Source organism: Equus quagga, chromosome 18, assembly GCF_021613505.1.
Source record: "Equus quagga isolate Etosha38 chromosome 18, UCLA_HA_Equagga_1.0, whole genome shotgun sequence".
NCBI lineage: Eukaryota > Metazoa > Chordata > Mammalia > Perissodactyla > Equidae > Equus > Equus quagga.
In genome coordinates, this window is record NC_060284.1 from 20,784,423 (window position 1) to 20,806,667 (window position 22,245).

A 22,245-nucleotide genomic window follows, 5' to 3' on the forward strand; every position below is an offset into this window, starting at 1 on the left:
AAGTCACAGAGAGGTTAGGTAAATTGTTCAGGGTCACACAACTTGGAAGCCACAAAGGCAGGATTTAAGTCTGTTTCCCTCCCCATTCCAAAGTCCCTACTCTTGCCATATACTTTAATGAGCATGAAGTTTGAAGACTAGAGCTGTCATTCCCCAGGAGATTGTGTCTTCACTTTCACCACCACGCTGCAAAATCTTTAGAACAAATCAAGAGCGAGCTCAACATTGAGAGATTAAGTGACTTCACAGAAGTAATCTTAACTAGATATCAAGGGAAATACAAGCCTCATTACTTGGGTCAACGTCATCCCAGCTCTATCACTTACAAGAAGCTGCTAAGTAACCTTGAAGAGTCGGGGCCTGGAGTCAATCTGCCTGGATTTTAATCTCAGCTCTGCTACTAATCTTGGGCAAGACACTGAGTCTCTCTGGGCCTCAGTTTACTCATCTGGTAACAACAACAGAACCTCCCTCATAGGTTCTCATGATGATTACATGAAATAAAACATGTAAAGCTCTCAGAACCATGTACATATGGCACACAATATTAACTATTCTTATTTTTGCCAATATGGATCTATAAGCAAGATGCTTAAGTCCACCGGAGCTGCCTCATCTACAAAACAGACCTGCAGAGACTTGTTATGAGGGTGAGGTGAAATAAAATCCTAAAAGCATGTAACACGTGGACCTCCTCATAGCAGGCACTTGAAAAACACTCACTTGTTTTTCTCCTCCCAAAACAGCACTATCACTTACCCTTCTGGGACCTCAGTTTCCCATATTATAAAATGGGACACCCACCCAGTCCTCTGCCATTTTCTCCCTCACAGGCATGTCAGCCAGAGCCTGCCAAAGGCCAGGCTGGATGTGAGGAAACCTGGGTTCTACTTTTAGTTCCAGCTTTTGAAAAGCCACTTAACTTCCCTGAACCTTGATTTGCTCACTTATTCATTCTATTGTAATCTCAACAAGTGTCTTCCAGACACCATGCTACACATTAGCTATGCAAAGATAGATACAGTACAGTCCCTGACTTTAAAGATTACACAGCCTAGTTCAAAATAAAGGCATGTAAACAGTTAAATGCATTGATTAATGTATGGACAAAACAAAGAGGTGGCCCAAAGGGGCTAGTAATCAGATTTACCCAGATAGGGTAAGGAAAGACTCAGAGAAGATAGGCCCTTGAGTCTTACAAAATGAATGGGAGTTTTCCAGGCAGAAGAAGAGGAAAGGTATTCCTACACGTGCAAAGGTTTAGCGATGAAAAGGAGGAACTAAATAATTAATTACAGCTGAGTACAGGGTGCATCGAGGCGGGTGGCAGGAAAAGAGGATACTAATATCTTCCTCACTTCCCTTGCAGGACTTCCATGAGACCAAATGAGAACTATGTCTTAAAACACTGAAAAAAAGGTAAGGCTGCAGAAATGCCATGTAGATTATTAGTAGTACTCTAGCAAGGCTCATTATGGTACTTAATTTTCACCCATTTCCTAGCGTGAGAACTCTGGGTATTGTTTTTCTTCTCTTACCATCCTTTCCTCCTTCCTCCCTCCCCTGAGAAAAGGCAAGGAGGATTTAGCACTGATCTAAGTGGAGGGGTGGGAGAGAGAAATGAGAAGGAAAACATCTAGCTCTTCGTTTCAGTTACTACAAACCTTTTCAAAGTCCCTTAACTACAATACTTCCCTTATTTTAAAAGAGTTCAGATGTGATCGGCCAAACAAGAAACCTTGATGCTAAGACCATGGCTCTTCAAACATTCTTGATGATAACCCATATTAAAAATACATTTTATATTACAATCCAGTACACACACACACACAGATTTTGAAACAATACTTATACTGATTACATGCAATGCACTCTACTTTCTCTTCTTTTTTTTTTAAAGATTTTATTTTTCCTTTTTCTCCCCAAAGCACCCCCCAGCCCCGCTGCCGTACATAGCTGTGCACCTTTAGCTGTGGGTCCCTCCAGCCGTGGCACAAGGGACGCCGCCTCAGCATGGCTCGACAAGCGGCACCACATCCGCACCCAGGACTCCAACCGGCAAAACCCTGGGCCGCAGAAGCAGAGCCCATGAACCCAACCACTTGGCCACCGGGCTGGCCCCCGATACTTTCTCTTCTTATCTATTGTATGTTATTTAAAAAGTGTCACTTACAACCTCCTAATTGATTTCATTACTTGCTAGTGGGTCACAACCTACAGTTTGAAAAACACCACCCGAAGAGACAAGAAGGGTCATGGAAGATTTCTAAAGTATGGTTCACAAATCCCTTCAACCTTTCTTTTCTTCTGCATCTCAAGACATCGCAAAATAAAAGAAGTCGAGACCATTTCCTGGGAAACAAAACATCCATGTATGTAGAGTTCACCTTGTGTGTTGTTTGACAATAAATGAGAAGTTTCCACGTGGGTTTCTTGTGTGTTTGGTTGCAGCAGCTGATAAGGCTTGTTGACAAGTAGGATTTCAAAATACAGGATTCTCTCTAGGCAGGGCCTTGGTGCCCTGTGGAAAGTAGGATCATATGTCTCCAATGTCTTTTCGATGAGAACATTCAATAAGCAATTTCTTTCACATAAAGGGTCCATCACACATCAGAACCCAGAGGTGAGCAAGCATTCTGCCTCAGGGCTGCTGAAATGGGAACACAATGCCTACATGCCTTTCCAATCATGCACAGATTTAAAATTCACACCATCATCATCACTACCAGCACCCCTCAACAAGGAAAGAATCTCCCCATCCAGCTCTGTAAGCTTTTGTGTTCAACCAAAATCCCAGATCTGGAAAGAAACCCAAAGGTCATCTCGTCTATCTCACTCCTTCCAAAGAGGATGGCCAACTAAACTTTTTTGGCTCACAGTTGAGCTCTTTCTCGTTGTACCACAACATGTACCTGTGCTTCCCAGGGCCTATCTTGTGGTACTGCACAAGCTTTAGATATTCAACCGTCACACTTTTGACTATGCTGTTTCTCCTACTTAGAATGTCTTTCCTTCCTGCCAGTACAAACGCCACTCATCCTTCCAGATCACATCCCAAGCCCTCTAAGAAGCCTTCCCCAAACTCTCCAGCTCCTGTCCATCCTTCTTTCTTCTCTGAAATGAGATTAAGCTCAGTGAATTCATGCAACTCTTTGCCTCTTAGATGCTATTTAACAAACAGCTAACATATACTGATTGACTCTCTAATATTTAAAAAAAGGCATGTTTATAAGAAACCTTAATCTTGTTAACCTTTCCTACAACATATGTATCAATGAGTAAATATAAATATTTAGCACTTTATCATGAAGATATTTAAATCAGGTAATCACTATAGAAATAAGCATTAAGCTATTAATTTACACATATTCAGAACCAGTGACTACAATAATGGTAGATGCCAGCACTGTTGATTTTTCTAATACAGTGTCATATGGTAGAGACTTGTTTTAGGGAACTGAATTGTCACATGCATCAGATAAGAGCAACTGAGGGGCTTCCTCCCTAGAGATACTGTGGCAGACGTTCTCACGGAGGAGACTCCGTGCTTCGATACACAGTCAATCCATGAACTCTGTGTGGCTTTGGTTACTTATTGTTATAAGAGGATCACTGAATTTTATAACTTAGAAAGAACTTAAAGATTGTCTATTCCACCTCAGATGAGGAAATTAAACCAAGAAAAGTTGAGTTAATGTGCTTCAGATCACCCTTGTAGAAAATGAAAAAGTTAGGGCTAAAACCCAAATCTTCTCTTATCCAAAGAAATCAGGAGCTGGAAGTCAAAAACCCTCATACCATCTTGCTCTTCAGTTTCATTTCCCCTGTCCTCAAGCTTCCTGTCTTCCACCAGATCCCTCTGTCTCACCACTTAGGAACTTCCCCAGGTGCTTGATGCCAAACTGTCTTCCTGCCACTAACCAATTCCCCAATGTTGTTCCATCTCAATGCCACCACTTCTCTTATCCTACTGGGCAATTCCACTGTTTATTCTGGTTTTTCCTTATCCAATACCACACCTGCCAAAACCACACAGCTCCTTTATTTTAAACCCTTCCATATGTTCCAGACAACATTACACACGAAACTGAAGCTAGTGACCACAACTGTCTCTCAGAATTCTATTCTCTGTACCTGGGATTACAGAAGCCTTTTTTTATCTCATGCTGTGTATGGTGTATAATATGCTAAAAAAAGAAAGTTTTCCCTTTAATCAGGTAGGTAATTTCTCAAGACACATAGCCAAACAAACGATTATGTTTGCAAGTTAACCAGGGAAAGTAGCAGAGTTCATTGACACTACCAATAAATACCAAACTTTACTCTTTACCAAAAACATCAATATCCTTCTAGCTCAAGGGCAGAAAAATTGATTAATGTGACTCCTCCCTTTCTTACTCTTGTCTCTGTTCTTGTCAAGACAGTAAAAGAAGAACAAGGTGGCAAAGCAGAAAAGACAAAGAGGAGACCAGCAACAAGTCCAAATAAACCAATACTAGCTGCAGAGTGTGGTGTGAAACACGTGGACTCCAAAGGCCCCTGGTCAGTGTTGGTTTCCCCAATAACAGCTGAGTGACCTTGGGCATACTACTTGAACTCTCTGCTCAGTTTCTTCATCGGTAAATGAAGACAATAGTAGCACCTACCTCACAGGGTTGCCATGAGGATTAAGTAAGTCAATATGTGTAAAACACTGAGGACAATGCTTGACGCATATTAAACACTACATAATTATTTGTTAACTAAAATAAATCCTCAGTTTGAAATTATTTTAACAATCATGCTATGCCTCTGCTGACCTCCAAATCTGACCAGCAGTTTCAGCACCTAGAGACATTGTGATGGTTCCCAGTCCACACCCCATACACCCTGCATCCTCTAATAGGAATTATTTCCCAAGAATTCATTTTAAAATCCCTTCGCATTGGGCCTTGATGGGAATATATTTCTGGATATCCCTCAATAACAGTCCTCATTGCTGCAGCCACCACACATGGTGAGAAAGGGCCTCTCTGACAGAGAAGACAAAGCCTGTGAAACCAAAAAAGTTCTTGTTTGCCCACACATCACCAATTCTACCTGTAACCCAGGACTGGAACAGGCCACCTACCATAGGGAGAACAAAACAAAGGGAAAATTCTTCACACGAAATGTGTCTTCTTGGTATGGGGCTCATAGTACAGAGCAAAACTCCTCAGAGCTGTCCGAACTCACTGTCCTAAAGCTTCTCCCATTCTTTCTTCATTTTATTTTGACCAGGCTCTTGGCTACACCAAATCTGATCTTCTCAAGGTCACCAAAAAACTACCACTTTGTCAAACCCAGTAAGACTTCGTCTTACTCCACCTCTCAAGAGTATTAACACTGCTGATAGTTCCTTCCTTCTGGTGGCTTCTAGGCCACCATATTCTCCTGGGTTTCTGGCTACCCCTTCTGGAGCTCCTGTGCTGGTTGCCCCTTGCCTTCCCACCCTCCTTACTGGAGTACCTTGAGGCTCGTTCCTTGGTCTTCTGTCCTCCATCCACATCCAGCTCCATGGTGAGCTCACCCAGTCTTGTGGTTTAAAACACCGTTTCTTCCCCTAATGACTCTCAAATACAGATCTCCAGCCTGGACCTAAATCCTGAACTCCTGATTCAATAACTCACTTGGATGTCTCATAGGATCCTAAACTTCGCTTGTCCTAAACCAAACTCCCGACCTTCACCGCGAACCTCCTCCGGTTCAGTCTTGCCCATCTCGGTGATTGGCACTCCCCATCTTCCCTCGTCCTCTCACCTCCCTTCGTATCTCACCAGTCAGCAAATCTCATCAACCTTCCATTTAAAAAACCTCCAGAATCTGACCACACCTCCTCACTTCCAAACTGCCCTGTGGTCCCTGTCACTGTCATCCCCACCAAGTACTGAAATGCCCTCTTAGGCAATTCTTTTACTTCGCCCTTGCCCTATCACAGTATTTTCTCAAAACAGCAGCCAGGAAGATGCCCTTAAAATGTAGGTCAGATCATGTCATTCCCTTGTTCAAAACCTTCCAATGGCTTCTCATCTCACTCAGAAAAGCCAAATAATTCCTTATGATAACTGTGTAGCCCCATATAATCTGAGTTGCCCCACCCCCATGCCATCAGCCTTCTGACCTTATCTCCTCCTCCTCTCCCCTTGCTCACTCCACTCCAGCCACCCGGCCTCCTCGCTGCTCAGCGCTCCTATGCTTATTGCATCTTCTGCCTGGAACCCCCTTCCCCAGACACCCACATGGCCCACTCCCTACCACCTTCACGTCTCTGCTCAAAAGTCATCTTCTAGATGAAGCTGTCTCTCACAACACTTTTTAAAATTACAAACTATACCTGCTCTCCTTATCTCGCTCCCCTGCTTCATTTTTCCCTGAGGACTTATCAATATCTTATTTTATAAACTTTATAATAACATTTATTATAAAATTATTTTGTTTATCCCCATGAGAACACTTAGCTTGTCTTCCCCTATTAGAGTATACGTTCCAGGTAGGTGGGGCTTTGCATCTGATCTTGTTCACTGCTGCATTCCTACTACCTAGTAAGTGCCTTGTATATAGTAGGTACTCAATAAATATTTGCTGAAGGGATGGGAATAATGGCTCACTTGGTTCCTCTTACCTAAGACAGTCATCACCGTCTTCATTAGCTTCATGGGTGTCTTCCGGCGGCTGATGGACCCACTTGTATGTGGAGATAAGACATTGGTTTTCCTCTTGACATACATGTAGATCCGCAGATATACCACAACCATGATGAAGAAGGCCACGAGGTTGGACACAGCCCAGAAAATGAGGTAACTCCTGCTGTAAATGGGGGCCAGGGAAGAGCAGGCAGAGACGTCACAGAGGCAATTCCAGCCCAGTGTGGGGACCGCCCCCATAAAGATGGCAATGGCCCAGACGAACAAAATGAGCAGCGTCACCCTCTTTTTGGTCAGGTTGCTGTGGACCCGCATCCTCATGATTGACATGTGCCTCTCCACAGCAATAACCAGCAAATTGGTCAGGGAGGCGGTCAAGCTAGTATCCAGAAGCCCCTGGCGGAGAAACCAGCGGTTGACTGTCAAAGTTTTCGAAACTGGGCCAGTGTTAAACATCAGGAATACATAGGCAATTCCAGCAAAGAAATCTGCAGCAGCTAGGTTAGCCAACAGGTAGTAGAAGGGGAAATGAAACTTTCTGTTTTTGATCACTGCTGCGATGACCAGAGAATTAGAAAAAAAAATAAACAGGCAGAAAAACGTTCCAACACACAAAACAATCACAAGCTTCGTTCCTGTCCACTCATCGACAGTGTCACTGTTGCTCCTATTATAAAAAAAGTCCATCTGCTTATCATAGTGACACTCATTCATTGTGGAGAAGAACCGAACATCCTAGAAAGAAATTTAAAGAAGAAACAAATATCACTCTTTGCAAAATCAATCACTAGCCCACCAATTGCCACTGCTAAGCCTCTTGTTCTAGTCAACTCCTGCTAATCCTTCAGATCTCAGTGTGAATGTCCCTTGCTCCAGGACCCCAGCCCCTGACCTCCTATCACAGCATTCATCTCTCATCAGTGTTGTCCATTTCCCAGGCTAGGCCATAAGCTCAGTGAGGGAGGGTCTGTGTCTGTTTTGTTTACCATTATAATCCCAGGACCCATCTGCCCTGGCTGCCACATGACAGATATTTGCTGAATGGCTGGCTGACTGGCTGGCTGAATGAATGAATGAATGAATGATCATTGAGGCAGCAGTAGGTCAAATATTCTGAGGCCTGAAAAATGCACTCTGCCTTGGTAACGGTTAAACGCAGCACAATTAATGCTTCCTCCTGGTGATTTCCAGCTCAGTTCTTATGTGTGGGTTCAGTTCATTAATCAAGGGCAGGTTGGTAATGTCTGGCACCTTCTTGCCAAGATAATTGGGATTGAATTACTCTTCACACGACCAAATGGCTTCCCCAAGAGATTAGTTTTCCACCACTTCCGATTCTACTCCTGATCCTCCTTTTGCCATCTTTTGGTTTCCAGCTACAATGACAGCACTCACTTGTTAAGCCTGCGGTGCAGGGCTGGGGACTTTGGTCTCAATACCCCTTCCTGACCTTCTTGTTCATTTCTTCCTCATATTCTCCTAATCCACACCGTACAAATGTGAATTTGTTTACTGAATTTTCCAACTCAATCACTTCAAGTCAGTTTCCTTCCCTGGGCTCTCTTGAACACAGCAAGTGGTGGAAGAGCAGGCTTCCATGGGCAAAACTGAGATGTGGAATTTGGGAAGATGTCCAACCCCATGCGGATGTGAGGACATGCCTGCCAAGTGAGGGCAAGTCTTCAGGACACATGTCTGAAAGTAATCTCCAAACCAGGGTATCAGGCAGACAGAGAAGGTACTAATCTCAGGTCAAGATCTTTTGGACCCCAAAAGTGAGGGATTCCAGGCAAGGAGGAGCTGGGATGAAGCTCTAAGGATGCCCATCCATCTATGCTTGGTGGAAAGACCAGGTGTTCTGCCTTGCAGTGGTCTGGCCACAGCCATGAAGCGTCCAATCAAAGAAGACTGGGATTGAAGGCCAGGAAATCTATCTTCTGGGGAGAATGACTGTGGGCTCCCTCACAAGGAATGAGGCTGCAATTTACTTGCTGGAGAACCAGAGATCCAGTAGGCCCAGGCACAGAGCCGTCCACTGGTGAGAACAAAGCGGCTCTAACAGCAAAAGCTTAATAGAAATCCCCAGCTATTACGGTTCTTACAAATTCTGCAATATCCAGAATACCATATCCAGAATCAGGATAAGTAGATCAGATATCAGTTTGAAGCAGTACAAAACAGAAGTGTATCTCAGACAGTCTTCTTTTTAATTATATTCTAATAGGGTAATGATCCTTGTAAATGAATTAGATACTTCCTTCTCTATCATGGCAAATGGAAGGTAAAAGGTCATTTTATATGCTTAAACTGGGAGTGGTCTCAAGAGACAAATGGTTCTAGTGCCTTTCAACTACAAAGGAGGGGGACGCAGTTTTAACAATGACAAAACAAAAATTGCTCCCTTTGGCAGATATTCACCAATATTTAACTGCCAATATCAGATAACCCCATAAAACAGGCCAAAATATCTACACTATACCATAATTTTCCCAAATTAAAAATACAGATACATATGATGATTTTAACAGCTTTATAATATTCCAGTATGTGAATATAGCACATTTCACTCAACCAATCCCTAAATGTTGGACATTTAGGTTGTTTCCAATATTTCACTTTTATAAGCAAGGCTACATTCTTGTGGATTAATCTTTACATATTTGGTCAATTATTTCCTTAGAATTAACCCAAAGGTTTCAAATTGATGAAGTAAAGGATATAAATTTATTTAAAGGCTGCTGATACATATATCAAACTGCCCTTGAGACAGATTCTATTTCTAATCCCACCAGTAGCAGATGAGAGTTGAATAGAAGATACTAATCTAGTGAAATCCAATTTAAATATCCAAGGAGGAAATTCAGCTTTCAACAGTGTTGAAAGTATACAGAAATTCAAGACAATCTAAGAACCACATAAGAAATTTTAATGATGCAATTTTATGTGTCCTTTCACTAATAAAAAATAATTTATGTATTTTATTTTGTTACATGCCCTAGAGAGCTAAGAGAAACACGTTTCTAATTTAAAAGTTACATTATCCTTGATTAATTCATCAGTAATATCAAGATTAATATGTCGGAAAGATGTTGGAATTAAGATACTACCAAAAACTGGTTAAAATTATGCTAATATCCTTTTGAAGAGGTCTTAAAATTTTAATTTTGGTTCATAAATTTGGTTGAGTTTATAATTACAGGATGCTCTAAAACCTCAATGATTTTCACTTTAAAATTTTCAAATTCAACATTCTCCCATCAAAGTCAAAATGGCACATTCTTAGACATGTTTTAACAAAAACTGTCCTGAGACTGAGAAGTACTGTTATCTTACAAAGTTGAGAAACCACAGAAAACCCATGACTAACCAGAACTTCCACCAAGTAGCTCCTTACCTCCCAGGCCAGAATTCTACTTTGGGGAGAAGCAGGCAATGAGAGAAAAAAAGTTCATATAGGGAATTGATGAAAAAGATCCCACAGGACGGAATATTATAGAACCACTGAAACTCATGTTTATCGTGAAGCTGTGTTAACATGAGAAAAACCACGAGCCATTATTTTCATTGACAATAACTACATACGTATGTATTCATACATATGTGTATTTGTGTGTATATATATATACACACATGTATATATTTGTGTGTGTTGGCTATTTTTAAAAGACATAGAAAAAGATAAGGAAAACAATCTCAAAATAGTAAATAGTTAATTAAGAATAGCAGAATTTTTAAAAAATTGTTTCCAGTTTTTCCTATGTTCTACATTTCTGTAATAAACAAATAGGCTTTTAAATATTGCTTTACAAATTCTTTCTTAGGAGCACACATTCTACTTAATGTATTTTACCTTCCTTTGACAACTACAGCTCTGAAAAATCAAAATTAATGTTCAAAGGAAAAGCCTCAAGGATTTGCTTATGTTCATTATTACTACTCTTACCAGCACAGCACATTTTAGAGTTTTTCAGTGATAATGAAAATAAAATGGTTTCCTATTTAAAACTTCATGTAACTATATAACCCTATATGCTGACAACTAAGCACAGCAGGATGTCACTCTCTCCAGCTCTCCTATAGATGTTTCCTAACGTAATCACCTCAGAGTTCCAAAAGTGAATAAGTGGATGTTCTATGAATGAGTACTTTTGATTTTTCCTCCTCTGCCATATGTTGCTAAGCTTGTTGACAGGCTCTAATACATATTAACTACAGATCACCATATTTCCTTAGCTAGAAATTACCAAAAACTTTAGTCAGCTTATAAGAAACGATGGATTTATCATCTTGACCTCTCTCAAGCCTTCAAATATGATTCTGTGATCCTGGCTTAAACATCCCCTCCACTGAGAAATCTTCTCTGAGCAATCCAAAGAAACTCCACAGCGCTCACTATGAGAGAGCCCTGTTTTATCTTCATCAGAGCACTTGTCATTCATCACATATTCTCTTTGTGTTTATGCCTTTAATGTCCAACCCCCTCCACTACACTGTTCTGTTCGAGCAGAGGAGGGACCTTGCCTTTTGAGGTCATGTCTATAGTATCAGCACTGGTAGAATAAATGAATGAATCTACATCCTACACTCTCTCTTCCCCCACTAAAATGAAAAGGTTTAGTTAAATGCCTTTGCTGACTTACACATCACCTCCTAACTAGGACAATTAGAGAACTCCTTCACTTATTAACTCTGTGTTCTTGGGTGAGTTACTTAATATCTCCACTTCATTATTACTATTTTTAATTGCTAATATTTGAGTGATCACTTGGTGCCAGGTGCTGGACTAAGCATTTCACATGGGTCATCTTCTGTAATCCTCCCAAGAATGATATAGATACTATTATTCCATCCATTCTGCAGATGAGGAAACAGAAGCACCCTTCCTGATGGTCACACAACTAGAAAGGGGAAGACCCTGGATTCTACTCTGGCAGCTGTGCTCCCATGCTAATCTACAACACTATACCTTCTCCCCACCACCTAAAACACCAGACAACTAAGAACTACAGTGATACTGACAATAACATAGAATTACCAAAATAGAACGATCTGATCAAATCACCTTCAAGGACTGTTTTGCACTGTTAAAAAAATGGGGCATTCTAAATAGCCTTTGGGTTTTTGTTTTTTGTTTTACTAGCCCTGAAAAGTGTAGAAAAGACAATTTTCTGAAAATATGTTTTCAAATGTTACGCTAAGTGAGGCCACACAATACGGTCAATTTCAAGACTAGTTAAATGTTGCTAAACTTTAATTCTGCCAAATCCCAAGCTGTTTTTTTTCTTTTCTTTTCTCTCTTTTTTTTATACTAAAGGTTTAAAGGATTTGAATAGTTCTGACCCAGAAACAAAAGATGTTAAACTTTGGAGCTATTACCGCAACTTCAAACTTCAGTAATTTAAGACTTCATAAAGTGATGGTTTAGAAAGTCTATATGTGGAATCCAAATGAAAACTTCATGAGCAAAGCTTTCATTTAGACTCTCCCAACTGGATTCTCTGAAAAAACGTCCAGCCAGTCCATAATGTGGAAACAATTATGAAAATTAAGACATCTGAAAACCACTCAAGCAGCTTGTATTTCTAGCTGCATCTTACAAGACAAGTTGCTGCTGGCCTTTCAGCTGGCTTTCAACAGCACTCCCCTCCTCCTCCCAGGAAGAATCAGAGTGCATCAAAATCAAGGTCACTCGGTGCTGGGCATATTTTCTTTCCTCTGGTCCACAAATGCAGAAGAGGCCTCTCCTGTCTGGAAACCCCAGCCAAATGGGACTTGAAGGTTAGGCTAACAGGTAGCTAACAGCCGGAAAAGAGACCACTTCTGCATAAGCAATTACCTTTGCTCACTAAATTCTTTTTAATAATTCATTTTAATGGCAAAACTGGGATAGCATGGGAGGTTCAGATCCATATATGATCCCTGAGGTTCATTTCAGCTCTTGGTTTCAAGGCGTCTGGACTTGCTGTTCCTTCTGCCCCGAACCTCTTCCCCCACATACTCACAGACTCCTTTCTCCACCTCATTCTGGCTCAAATGTCACTTCACCAGAGATCCCTTCCCTGTCACTCTCTAAAAGAACACCTCACCTTACCCTCCTGCACTTTCACCCTGTAACTCTGCTCTATTTTTCTTTACAGAGTTTCTCACTACCTGACTCTAACGTCTTGGGGCTATGGTCTGTCTCCCCATGCACTTAGGAGTCAGGGACTTTGTGTTCTTATGACACATCCCCAGGGCCTGGAAAAATGCCCTGCACATAGTAGGAACTCAGTAAATACTTGTTAAATGAAGTATCCTTGTGCACACATACATGCCCGCATGAACTCTAGCCATTTACCCAAACTGAGCATTATTACTTTCTTCTTCTTCTGCATACTCTCTAATTTGGGTCTCATGACTCTTTCATTTCCCTCTATAGACTTGGCTCCAAGCCCTGCTGGCTGAGAGGTGCGAGGAGTAGGGTTTGCCACCCTTGAACAGCAGCTTCACCACAGCAGACAAGACAGGGTGGTCTAAAGGGCAGTCCCACAACAGGGACCTGTCCCCTATCAGTATGGACATGAGAAACCAGGATTCCTCTTTGAACATAACTTCAAAAGAGAGGGCAACCCAAAGGCCAACGCTGGAACAGTCTGAGTGACAGTAAATGAAGTAGTATTGGCTCATAACTCAAAGTATAAAATAAACATCCGTGAGTCCATACTGATACAAATAAATGATGGAATAAAATAATAAATGAGAAAGAAGAGACAAATCTGCCATGCAGAAGAATTCCAAATAAAGTATGCAGATATTCCACCCTAAAGGAGGATAACATAACTCCCCACTCCTTACTGCGGGCTGTGCATGACTTCCTCTCAAAGAGGACAGTGTGGGGACCTGGGGGGGTCACTTTTCAGTGGAGAAACTTGACTAATGCAACTTCAGCCAGGTGATCAAGGTCAATATCAACAGCGTTAAGTCATGTTGCTAGTCCGTAATCTCGATATATGGTAAGAACGGCACTTTACTCTGTGATGCTCCTCCCAAAAACCCATAACCCCAGTCTGATCACAAGAAAAACCTCAGACAAATCCCAACTGGGAGACAGTCTACAAAATTCCTGATCAGGATGTCTCAAAAACCTTCAGGGTCATCAAAAACAAGGAAAACCTGAGAAACTGTCGCAGCTAAGAGAAACCTAAGGAGACGTAACAACTAAATATAATGTGGATCCTGGAAAAGAACAAGGACATTAGGTAAAAACTAAAGAAATCTGAACAAAGTATGGACTTCAGTTAATAATCATGTATCTACATCAGCTCATTAATTATAACAAATGTATGATATTAATGTGAATGTTAATAATAAGGGAAATCGCACGCAGGAGAGGGATATAAGATGGGAACTCTACACTATCTGCTCAATTTCTCTGTAAACATAAAACTGTTGTATAAATAAATATTTAAAAAAATTTTTTAAACGAGAGTGGGGAGAGGGTGTTATCAACTCTACTATAATGCAATAATTTCAAAATAAAGTCCACATGCTTCATGAGCAGTTACTTTACTCTTTGCTATGGTAATACACACAGAGGAGTAGCAAGTTGTTCGAGATTCAGTTTAAACAGACATTGTCTAGAATAGAGTACTGGAGGCCCCTGATACTCTTGGGGAAAGCTAATATTTAGGAGTACCTGTTAACTGCAGGGCTGTTACAAATCTGCTCCCCTAGCTTAAAACAGTAGATCATTTCTCCTAAGAAAGCTAAATTCAACTTTGCTAAAGTTTCATTGTTCTGTTGCTTAACAATGAATGGTAAACTCAGGCACATAAAATTGTTGGGATTTAGATCCTCTGTTCTCCACATGGCAGCCAGGTCACCACAATACACCTCAGCACCTCTACTGTTAGTAAAGGTCCCAAGAGCACAGCCACACAGAGGAGGGGCAGGCACACCCTGGGTTCACTTGGGAAATGAGAAACTTCCGTGCCTCAAGTCATCTTCTGCTCAGAGGGAGTGACACGCAGGGGAGAGCTGCAGCCTGAGCCGAGCAGAACAAATAGGTCACTGTGCCAGTGCATGTTTATGTAGGGAGGACCGGCCTGTTGTATGTCAGTTGGTCCAACTACTGCTTTCTCTCTCTCTCCATCGAGTGGGTAGACTTCCAAGATGCCATGGTATACACACACGGCCTCTACTCTATGCCTTGTTTAGTAAAGAACTATAATCAAAAGCATTGTTCCCCAAATGTCACTGATGACTGCAGACTGTCTTAAACCTCTTGATTAAACAGGAAAGCAAATTTGGAAACATACAGAACTAAACCAAATAAAAGAGGTGAGACAGAATTTACAGGATCAGCAAATTCCCCGACTTAGCTTATCCAAATGTAATGTAAATCTTTAATGGTGTTTGTTTTATCTATTATACAATTTTAATCTCATCTAATTCATTAGAGTAGAAAGAGAACAAACACATTTTGTCCTTTGACCCTCTTAAAAGGAAAGACACTAATCAAAATGCTTAAAATTGATAATATTTATACATAATATAACTCCATATGTTCTATTACATAGCAAATAATCCTTAGAGCATTGTATAGTCACATGTCAGTAGCTTTACTTTTTGAAGGAGGAGAGAATGCCAAAATTTAAAGTGTGGGCATTCATAGCTGAAAGAGATAGTCTTCTTGTACAAAGAATTTTCTCACTCTGAAAATACATGTTGAGAAATTCTGAAGTTCCTGCTTACAGCAAACGACTTCCTATGAGAAGAAAATTCGATTTATGTTGTAAAATTCGCAACAGAAAACTTTTCGTGCAAACTGTCGGTCCTAACCTCACTGTGGTACTGCATTCCCTTGCTCTCACTCCATTTGTGACCCATCTCCTGCCTCCTGTTCTGATAACGATATTCAAGAGTCTCTTGCTCTATGTGGTTTGTTCAAAATAATCCCCCCTGTTACCAGTGACAAGTCAACAGTGATGGGCAGTGACCCTGCCATGCGTCTGGAGACCACACCAGCCCAGGTTAGTGCCTGACTGCATCCTGAAACTCTCTAGGGAAAGGAAAATCGTATTTTCAAAGCATGTGGCTGTAGTGGGAAACAGTTGCTTAATCAAGGCTTCAGAGCTTCTAAAAGAGAGAACTGCTACTGCTAAACCAACCAGAGTCTCCTCCAGGACTGCCAGCTTTAGTCAGGAAGTAGCATTCATCACTGAGGCAGGAAGCTCATGGCCTCGCCCTCCTGCCTCCCTCTCCCTCCCCGTGCCCATCTGGTGGTAAAATAGCACATCTGCTGCTAGCCCATAGAAATGCATAGAAAAGGCATCTGAATGCTGTGCCTGATCTCATCCATTGGCCCCTCCAGCTCCCCTCTCCAACCTTCTCTTTACCCTGAGGGACCACATCAACAGGCTCCCTTGCCCTCCAGCTCCTGCCAACGAGAGGGACAGCAAGAGATGGGGAGGAGGAAGGAGTTTGAGGCTGAGATACTGGTTTCCCCCGCTCCTTCCCTGCCAGGTTGCTGTGGGTTGGCTGGGGTAGCTCCCATCAGGCAGCCTCTCCATACTGGAAACTCCCCTTCTCCCTTTCCTTGGCTGTCAGGTTGAGGGATGTTAACTGCTACTCTGGGGCACTGCGCCATCTCTCGCTGGTTTCCATGAACTCTGCCCTCCCCCAGTTACCAGTTTAACTGGATCATCTGTTTCCTGTAAAACTCTGAATAATACAGAAGTCATTTAAAGCATATTATAATACAAACAAAATTTGCAAGGTTTTACTATATTATGGTTTTTCTTGAATCTTTTAGCAAGATCTAGTACATACAACATTTCCTAGTTATAAATATAACAACTCTCAGAGAAGGAAAGAGGAATAAATCATATCCCAAAGGGCATGGACCAGTGTCATCATTCTTCTGATGCCCTCAATGTCCCCTTATGCATACCAGAACCTTAGTAAATTTCTCTACATATAGTAAGTGATTCAGTAAATGAGTGATTTACCCTCGCTTATAAGGGTTACACAAAATAAAGACAACTATATTGTATTCCAACAGATCCCTGCATACTGGAGTCCACCTCATAGATGTCCTTCTTGTAATCCAAGATCAGTTCCAATTCTATCTGTGCTTCTGGTCTTGTAAACCTTGGAAATAAATGACATGGAATAAAAATAATCTTGGCCTAAAAATAAACCAGATTTGAATGAAGCAGTAGACTTTTCTTTATGATGCGTGTTAGGAAGACAAGTTGGGGGGGGGGGGTGACAACCTGAGCCCGGGGGCACTCATCCTGATGCGAGGCAACGCAGACACAGCTACAAGGGCTGCATTGTGGTGGGCACCACTGACCCATCCTCCCCAGTGACACTTCCAGTGGCGGGGGCCAGCCATGGCGGCTGCTGGATAAGTGCTGCTCTCCCACAAGTTCAGTAGCCTGCAGCCTTGGTGAAGATGCTATAATGACAGAGGATCTTTGGACCCTGGGAACATAATAAAGACAAAGTCCATGAGTAGACGAAGAACTCTGGGGCCTCAAGGCACTGAGAGGGGAGCTCAGGAATAAGCTCGTCCCTGTTCCATCAGTAGCCTCCTCTTATTCTAGCGCTCTTCACCTCTATTCTTCCACATACTCCTTCCACTGAGAATACGAACATGGCTGGGGGGGATGAGAGGCAGTCCTTGACTCTGGAACTATACAAACCCATACAACTGGCACTTTCATACATGTATACATTGATTCTCCTAAAATGACTTTGTATTTACTAGATTCAGACTCTCTTTTAGCCACTGGGGGAAAAATCGCCTGATATTGTACTGTAGAAGCATTCTCTGCCTCAGTGTCAGCCTTTGCCACCAGACTGTTGGCTTCATAAGGGCTAGAACAGGTTCTTACTTAGGTTCGTGCACCTGCTGCCCAACACAGCATCATGTAGTAGATGCACACAAATGTCTGGTTCATGCATTGGTTAGTTTCAGTCAGCTGGTTGGAAGGAGAGGAGATAGAAACCTGATCACACTGTGTTGAATAATACTTAGGGGATACAGAAGTAGAAAAAAAGTATAGGTTATTCTTTCAAGAAATTTGGTTGAGAAATACTTGGTACCTCTCCTGTGGCATTTAGCACACTTTATTAAATATTTATTTGTCTTAATCTCCCTTCCAAATCTGTTGAGAGCAGAGCTGGTATCTTTCTGTCTCCCTGTTCTTTGAAGCACAAACACAGAACCTTGATTGTAATCAGAACAAAATAAAAATGTGTTCAATTTTATTGAATAATTCCCAAATCCTGTTTCCAATATTCTTTTTCTTTGGATTCACTGTGGAAGTTGACAAACCGTTGGTTATTCCCTTCTTGAAACTCCCCTCCCATGCCTCTGTGACTCGACTTTTCCCGGTTCTTTGCCCACTGTCCTCGGTATTTCTGTCTCCTGATCTTCCAACAGCCTTGAAGTGTACGTACCCTAGACTTGGTTCTCAGCCTTCTCTTCTTCCCCTTTAACCTTTCTTCCACCACAGCTACTATGGCTTAAATTATTTTCTCTATGTGGATGATTCCAAAATAACTATCTCAAATGCAGACACCTCTCACGCTCTCTCTCTCTCTCATGATGAGGCCACAATAAGGAATAAAGTTTCAAGTTTAAACCCCAGGTTTTTAATGTAGGGGCTTAAAATGCTGGTGGCCTCAGGTCTCACTAGCTGCTCATAGAATAGCAGTCACAGACTGACAGAGAGGTTTGGAGCTGGAGAGGCTTCGCCCCACTCACACTGGCCAGGACCTCTGGCTCCCCCCATCTCTGGCACTTTGCATGATCTTGAGATAGATTATTGGAGCCCCCTTCCCTGATGCTCCGCAGGGTCCTGACCACCATCATGTTCAGAGGCCTTTGGATCTGCTCATGCCCCAGCACTCTGGACACAGCCTTGTGGATTCTAACTCAGTTCCAAACCTGGATGTTTGGTTTCTAGACTTCCTCCCAGAAAACAGTTCTCAGTTTCTTCTCATGTAAACTTCCCCTTGTTAGCCTCACCACACAACAGGCCTCTGCCCCTCGGGTTGCATAAGAGGGCCAGTAGGACCCCAGGTTCCATTTCTAAGAATTTCTGTTCTGCATGGTGTGACGCTGAACGCCTAGCTCATTTTTGCAACTCATTTGCCCGTAATCGTATATTGGCCTGCGACTTCTCTCATAATTATTTTTTTGTATCATTATTTAGCTTTCCACTCTGTGGCAGAGACTGCTAAACTGTGTTTTCATTTTATTACATAGTAACAAACTCGATTTTCCAGCCTCCTTGAAGCTAGGGGAGCCACACGACTAAGTTCTTGCCATTGGAACACGAACATAAATGAAGCGTGCGACTTCCAGGCTAGCCCCCGAAACATTGAGTGTGTGCTCCTCTGTGCTCTTCCAGCTTCCTGCTGGTTGGAACACAAGCAGGCCTGTGATCCAGCACTGAATATTCAGACCAGGGTAAAGCCCTAGACAACCTTGACTCAAAGTTGTCCATGGACCGGTTTCCATCAATGAAGAGATAAGTATAGAAATTGCAAATGAACACTTAGGAACGTTGACAGCAATTTGACATTGCTTGAAATACAACTGCATAATCAGTGGAGTATAAACCAGAAGTATTGGTCTTTGGCAAATTGGAAATAAAGAAAACCAGTCTTTCCACAAAGAGAGTTTGAGAAGCACCGCCCCAGTGGACAGCAGAGAGACAAGATGAAACCTCTCATGGTTCAAAGCTGAACCACTCACCTCAGGACTGTTAACAAGAGAGAAAAAGAAACTTCCATTTTCTTCACATCATTGTATTTCGGGGCCTCTTTGCCTAAGAAGCCTGTAGCTCTAGGTGAAGGTGCTGGAAAGGAACAGAACGTGAGCATGCTGCTCCTTGCAGCTTTTCGCAAGGCAACACAAGAAAGAGACGAGCCCAGGCAAGAACTGTAAATTTGTAAGCAAAGGTGGAAAAGAACAAACAGCATCTGGAACCTGGGGGCCTTGGAGGATCAGAAAAATTAACTGCTTCTGTAACCCCAAAGAGCAGAAAATAGTGTCACCCCTCACAGCCTGTCCCAAATGCCTCTCAATAAGATATTTGCAGTGGAACAAAGGGAGACAGGCTGACAGTAAAGATCAGAGCACCGGTGCATCTTCCCACCCAAATGCACGTTTTAGAGGAGCTCTGGGTAGACACCACTAAAGAGAGGAAGAGAGAGGTGGGCCAAGCACAGAAGTTGGGAAATAAGGCATCCTTAAGAACTTGGTCCAGGACAGAATTTAGATGTCGTAACTGGAAAGTGGAACTGACTAGAAGAAAAGAGACCAGAAACATATGGACTAATTTTTAAGGAATTATATTGCCAGGGAAGCCACAGCTTGACCTGGAAAGGCGAGTGTTCCTTCTCTGCCAAGGAGCACAAACTTTGCATCACCCAATTCAGTTATGGCCACAGAGGGTGACGGACAAGGAAGAACTTCCCAGGGGACAGAGTCAAAGTCAGGGCCCCCAGGAGGCCTCTCCCAAAGAGCAGAAGCAGGGACCAACCACAGAACTTATTCTACTGCCAGCGCAGGGAGGTCTTAAGAATTCCTGCCCAGTGGGGCTGCATCATTTTTATGCACCTGTGGCAGCTACATGTCTCCCATTCTTCTGAGTGGGAGTTGTTTGTTTTGTGTGTGTGTGTGCACTTTTCTCATTTCCACTCCTCCATTGTATAATGGATGTTTGTTGATCAAAGAAAGAAATGAACACTTTAGCATGGGTATTTAAAACGGAGTTTAGAGAAGGGAAGGCCAGACCTGTGGAGTTCTTGTAAACTAAACCCTTTCAGGGAAAGCATGCAGGCTGTGACATGTAGGAGTGGCAGGGTCATGAGGGGAAAGGAGCAGAAGCTTTGGCATCAGCTGGACCTGAGTCAGATGTAAGCTCATCACTTTCAGCAATGGCTCTCACCTGGCACAGTGCTGATCCAGCCTTTTACTTCCTCTCTAAAAATGGCATAATAACTACACCAACCATAAAGGATCGTTGAAAAGATTAAATAAAAGCAAAGTTTATAAAGTGCTTAGCAAGATGCTTAGCATATAGGAAGTACTCAGTAAATGGTAGATAATACTTCCCAAGAAACTTAGATAACTCAAAATTTCTAAAAAATTCAATGGAATATACAATCGGCATTCTGGGAGTTTAACTGTTCATGATCTGACACTTCAGTTTAACAAGGAGCAATGACAAAGTCATCCTACACCTATAGTAAAAATTTCCCCTGCCTGAGTATGGGCACAGTGCCACAGTGATTATTCTTATGCCTCTGCCACTTCCTTCTTCTGCTGCCTGAAACTGAGTAGGGAGGCAGGAGTGGAGGAGGGGGTGATGAGGAGAGGAGAGACAACAGGGTGTGGCAGAAGAACACAGGCTTCAGGTTCTGGGTTCAAATAGTAGCAGATAACGTCTCTGTGCCTTGACTTCCTCATCTATAAAATGGGGATAAGAATAGCACCTGTCTAGGCTGTGGGGAGATTTAAATAAAGTACTTAGAAGAGCCTCTGAGACATCGTGTTCATTTCATTAATTAATCGTGTTCATTTCATTACCGTTATCATCAGTGGAGCCTGAGGAAAGTTACTTCACCTCTTTGAATCTCCAGTTCCTCTGTTGTAGAAGGGAGGTGAGCTCTAACTTGTTGGGTCATTGAGTTATTGGGACAAAGTGAATGAAGTAGCCAGTGTAACGCTACTTCCAAGTCCAGAGGAGTCAGACAAGTCCAGAAATCAAGGGGTGAGCCTGTTCCTAATAGGTGGGGGGGAGGGTCCCAAAACAGATTACTGGGCAGGGGAGACCAAAGGGGGAAACGCCTCCCTCAGACCAGGTGGGTCACCAGCATAAGAAACCTAAAGCCAAGTCCTTCTCTCCTCTCCCACCCTGTCCAGCGTCACTAGCTAGTGTTTTTTACTACCACTGAGAACAGGTAGTCCCAGATGAATATATATAGAAAGAATTTAGCCAGCTGGGTTGAAAATCTGACATTTAGGCTTCCAACTACATTACCATGCTTCCTCTAGGCCACTCTATCCGGATCTTAGAGCAATCCATCAAAATACATTCAGTGATACAGCACCGAACAGTTTTCAAAGTGAGTTCACATCTCTTTTCCCACTTTATCCCATGGTGAGTTGGGCAATGTAGCATTCTCCACTTTGCAGAGATGAAAACTAAAACTGGGAGAGGCTGCTGCACTCTGCCCAGCTCCATCCTTCTGGCCCAGGGCTCTTCTCATCACACTGACCATTACAGCCTTTTCTCAGTAGTTAATTCTACGCCCCATGAGAAATGAAATATGCAGATTTGTTCTGCATAATGACATTAAATGCCTTTTGCAAACATTTACTGATTCCAGAAGAAATATAATATGATTGTGGTAAATGTCAACAAAAATTTGTAAGTGAATTTCTACTTGGAATTTTTGATAAGAGTTCATGGGGAAGAGTCCATATAATCAAATGAAAATGACAGAATTAAACTCTAAATACATCATATAAAACAGCAATGATTAGTCAGTTTGCCTGTTCAGAGAAATCTCAGAAGAG

At 42.2% G+C, this 22,245-nt stretch overlaps 1 protein-coding gene across 1 annotated transcript in view; it reads right to left on the reverse strand.

Annotated features, from left to right (window-relative positions):
- LPAR3 (lysophosphatidic acid receptor 3) overlaps positions 1-22,245 on the reverse strand; it is a 72,512-nt gene that overhangs the window by 42,434 nt on the left and 7,833 nt on the right. The window contains exon 2 of the mRNA XM_046645882.1: positions 6,641-7,397. Within this exon, the coding sequence (XP_046501838.1) occupies positions 6,641-7,376 (736 nt within the window). The 5' untranslated portion in view covers positions 7,377-7,397. The remainder of the gene's footprint in view (positions 1-6,640; positions 7,398-22,245) is intronic.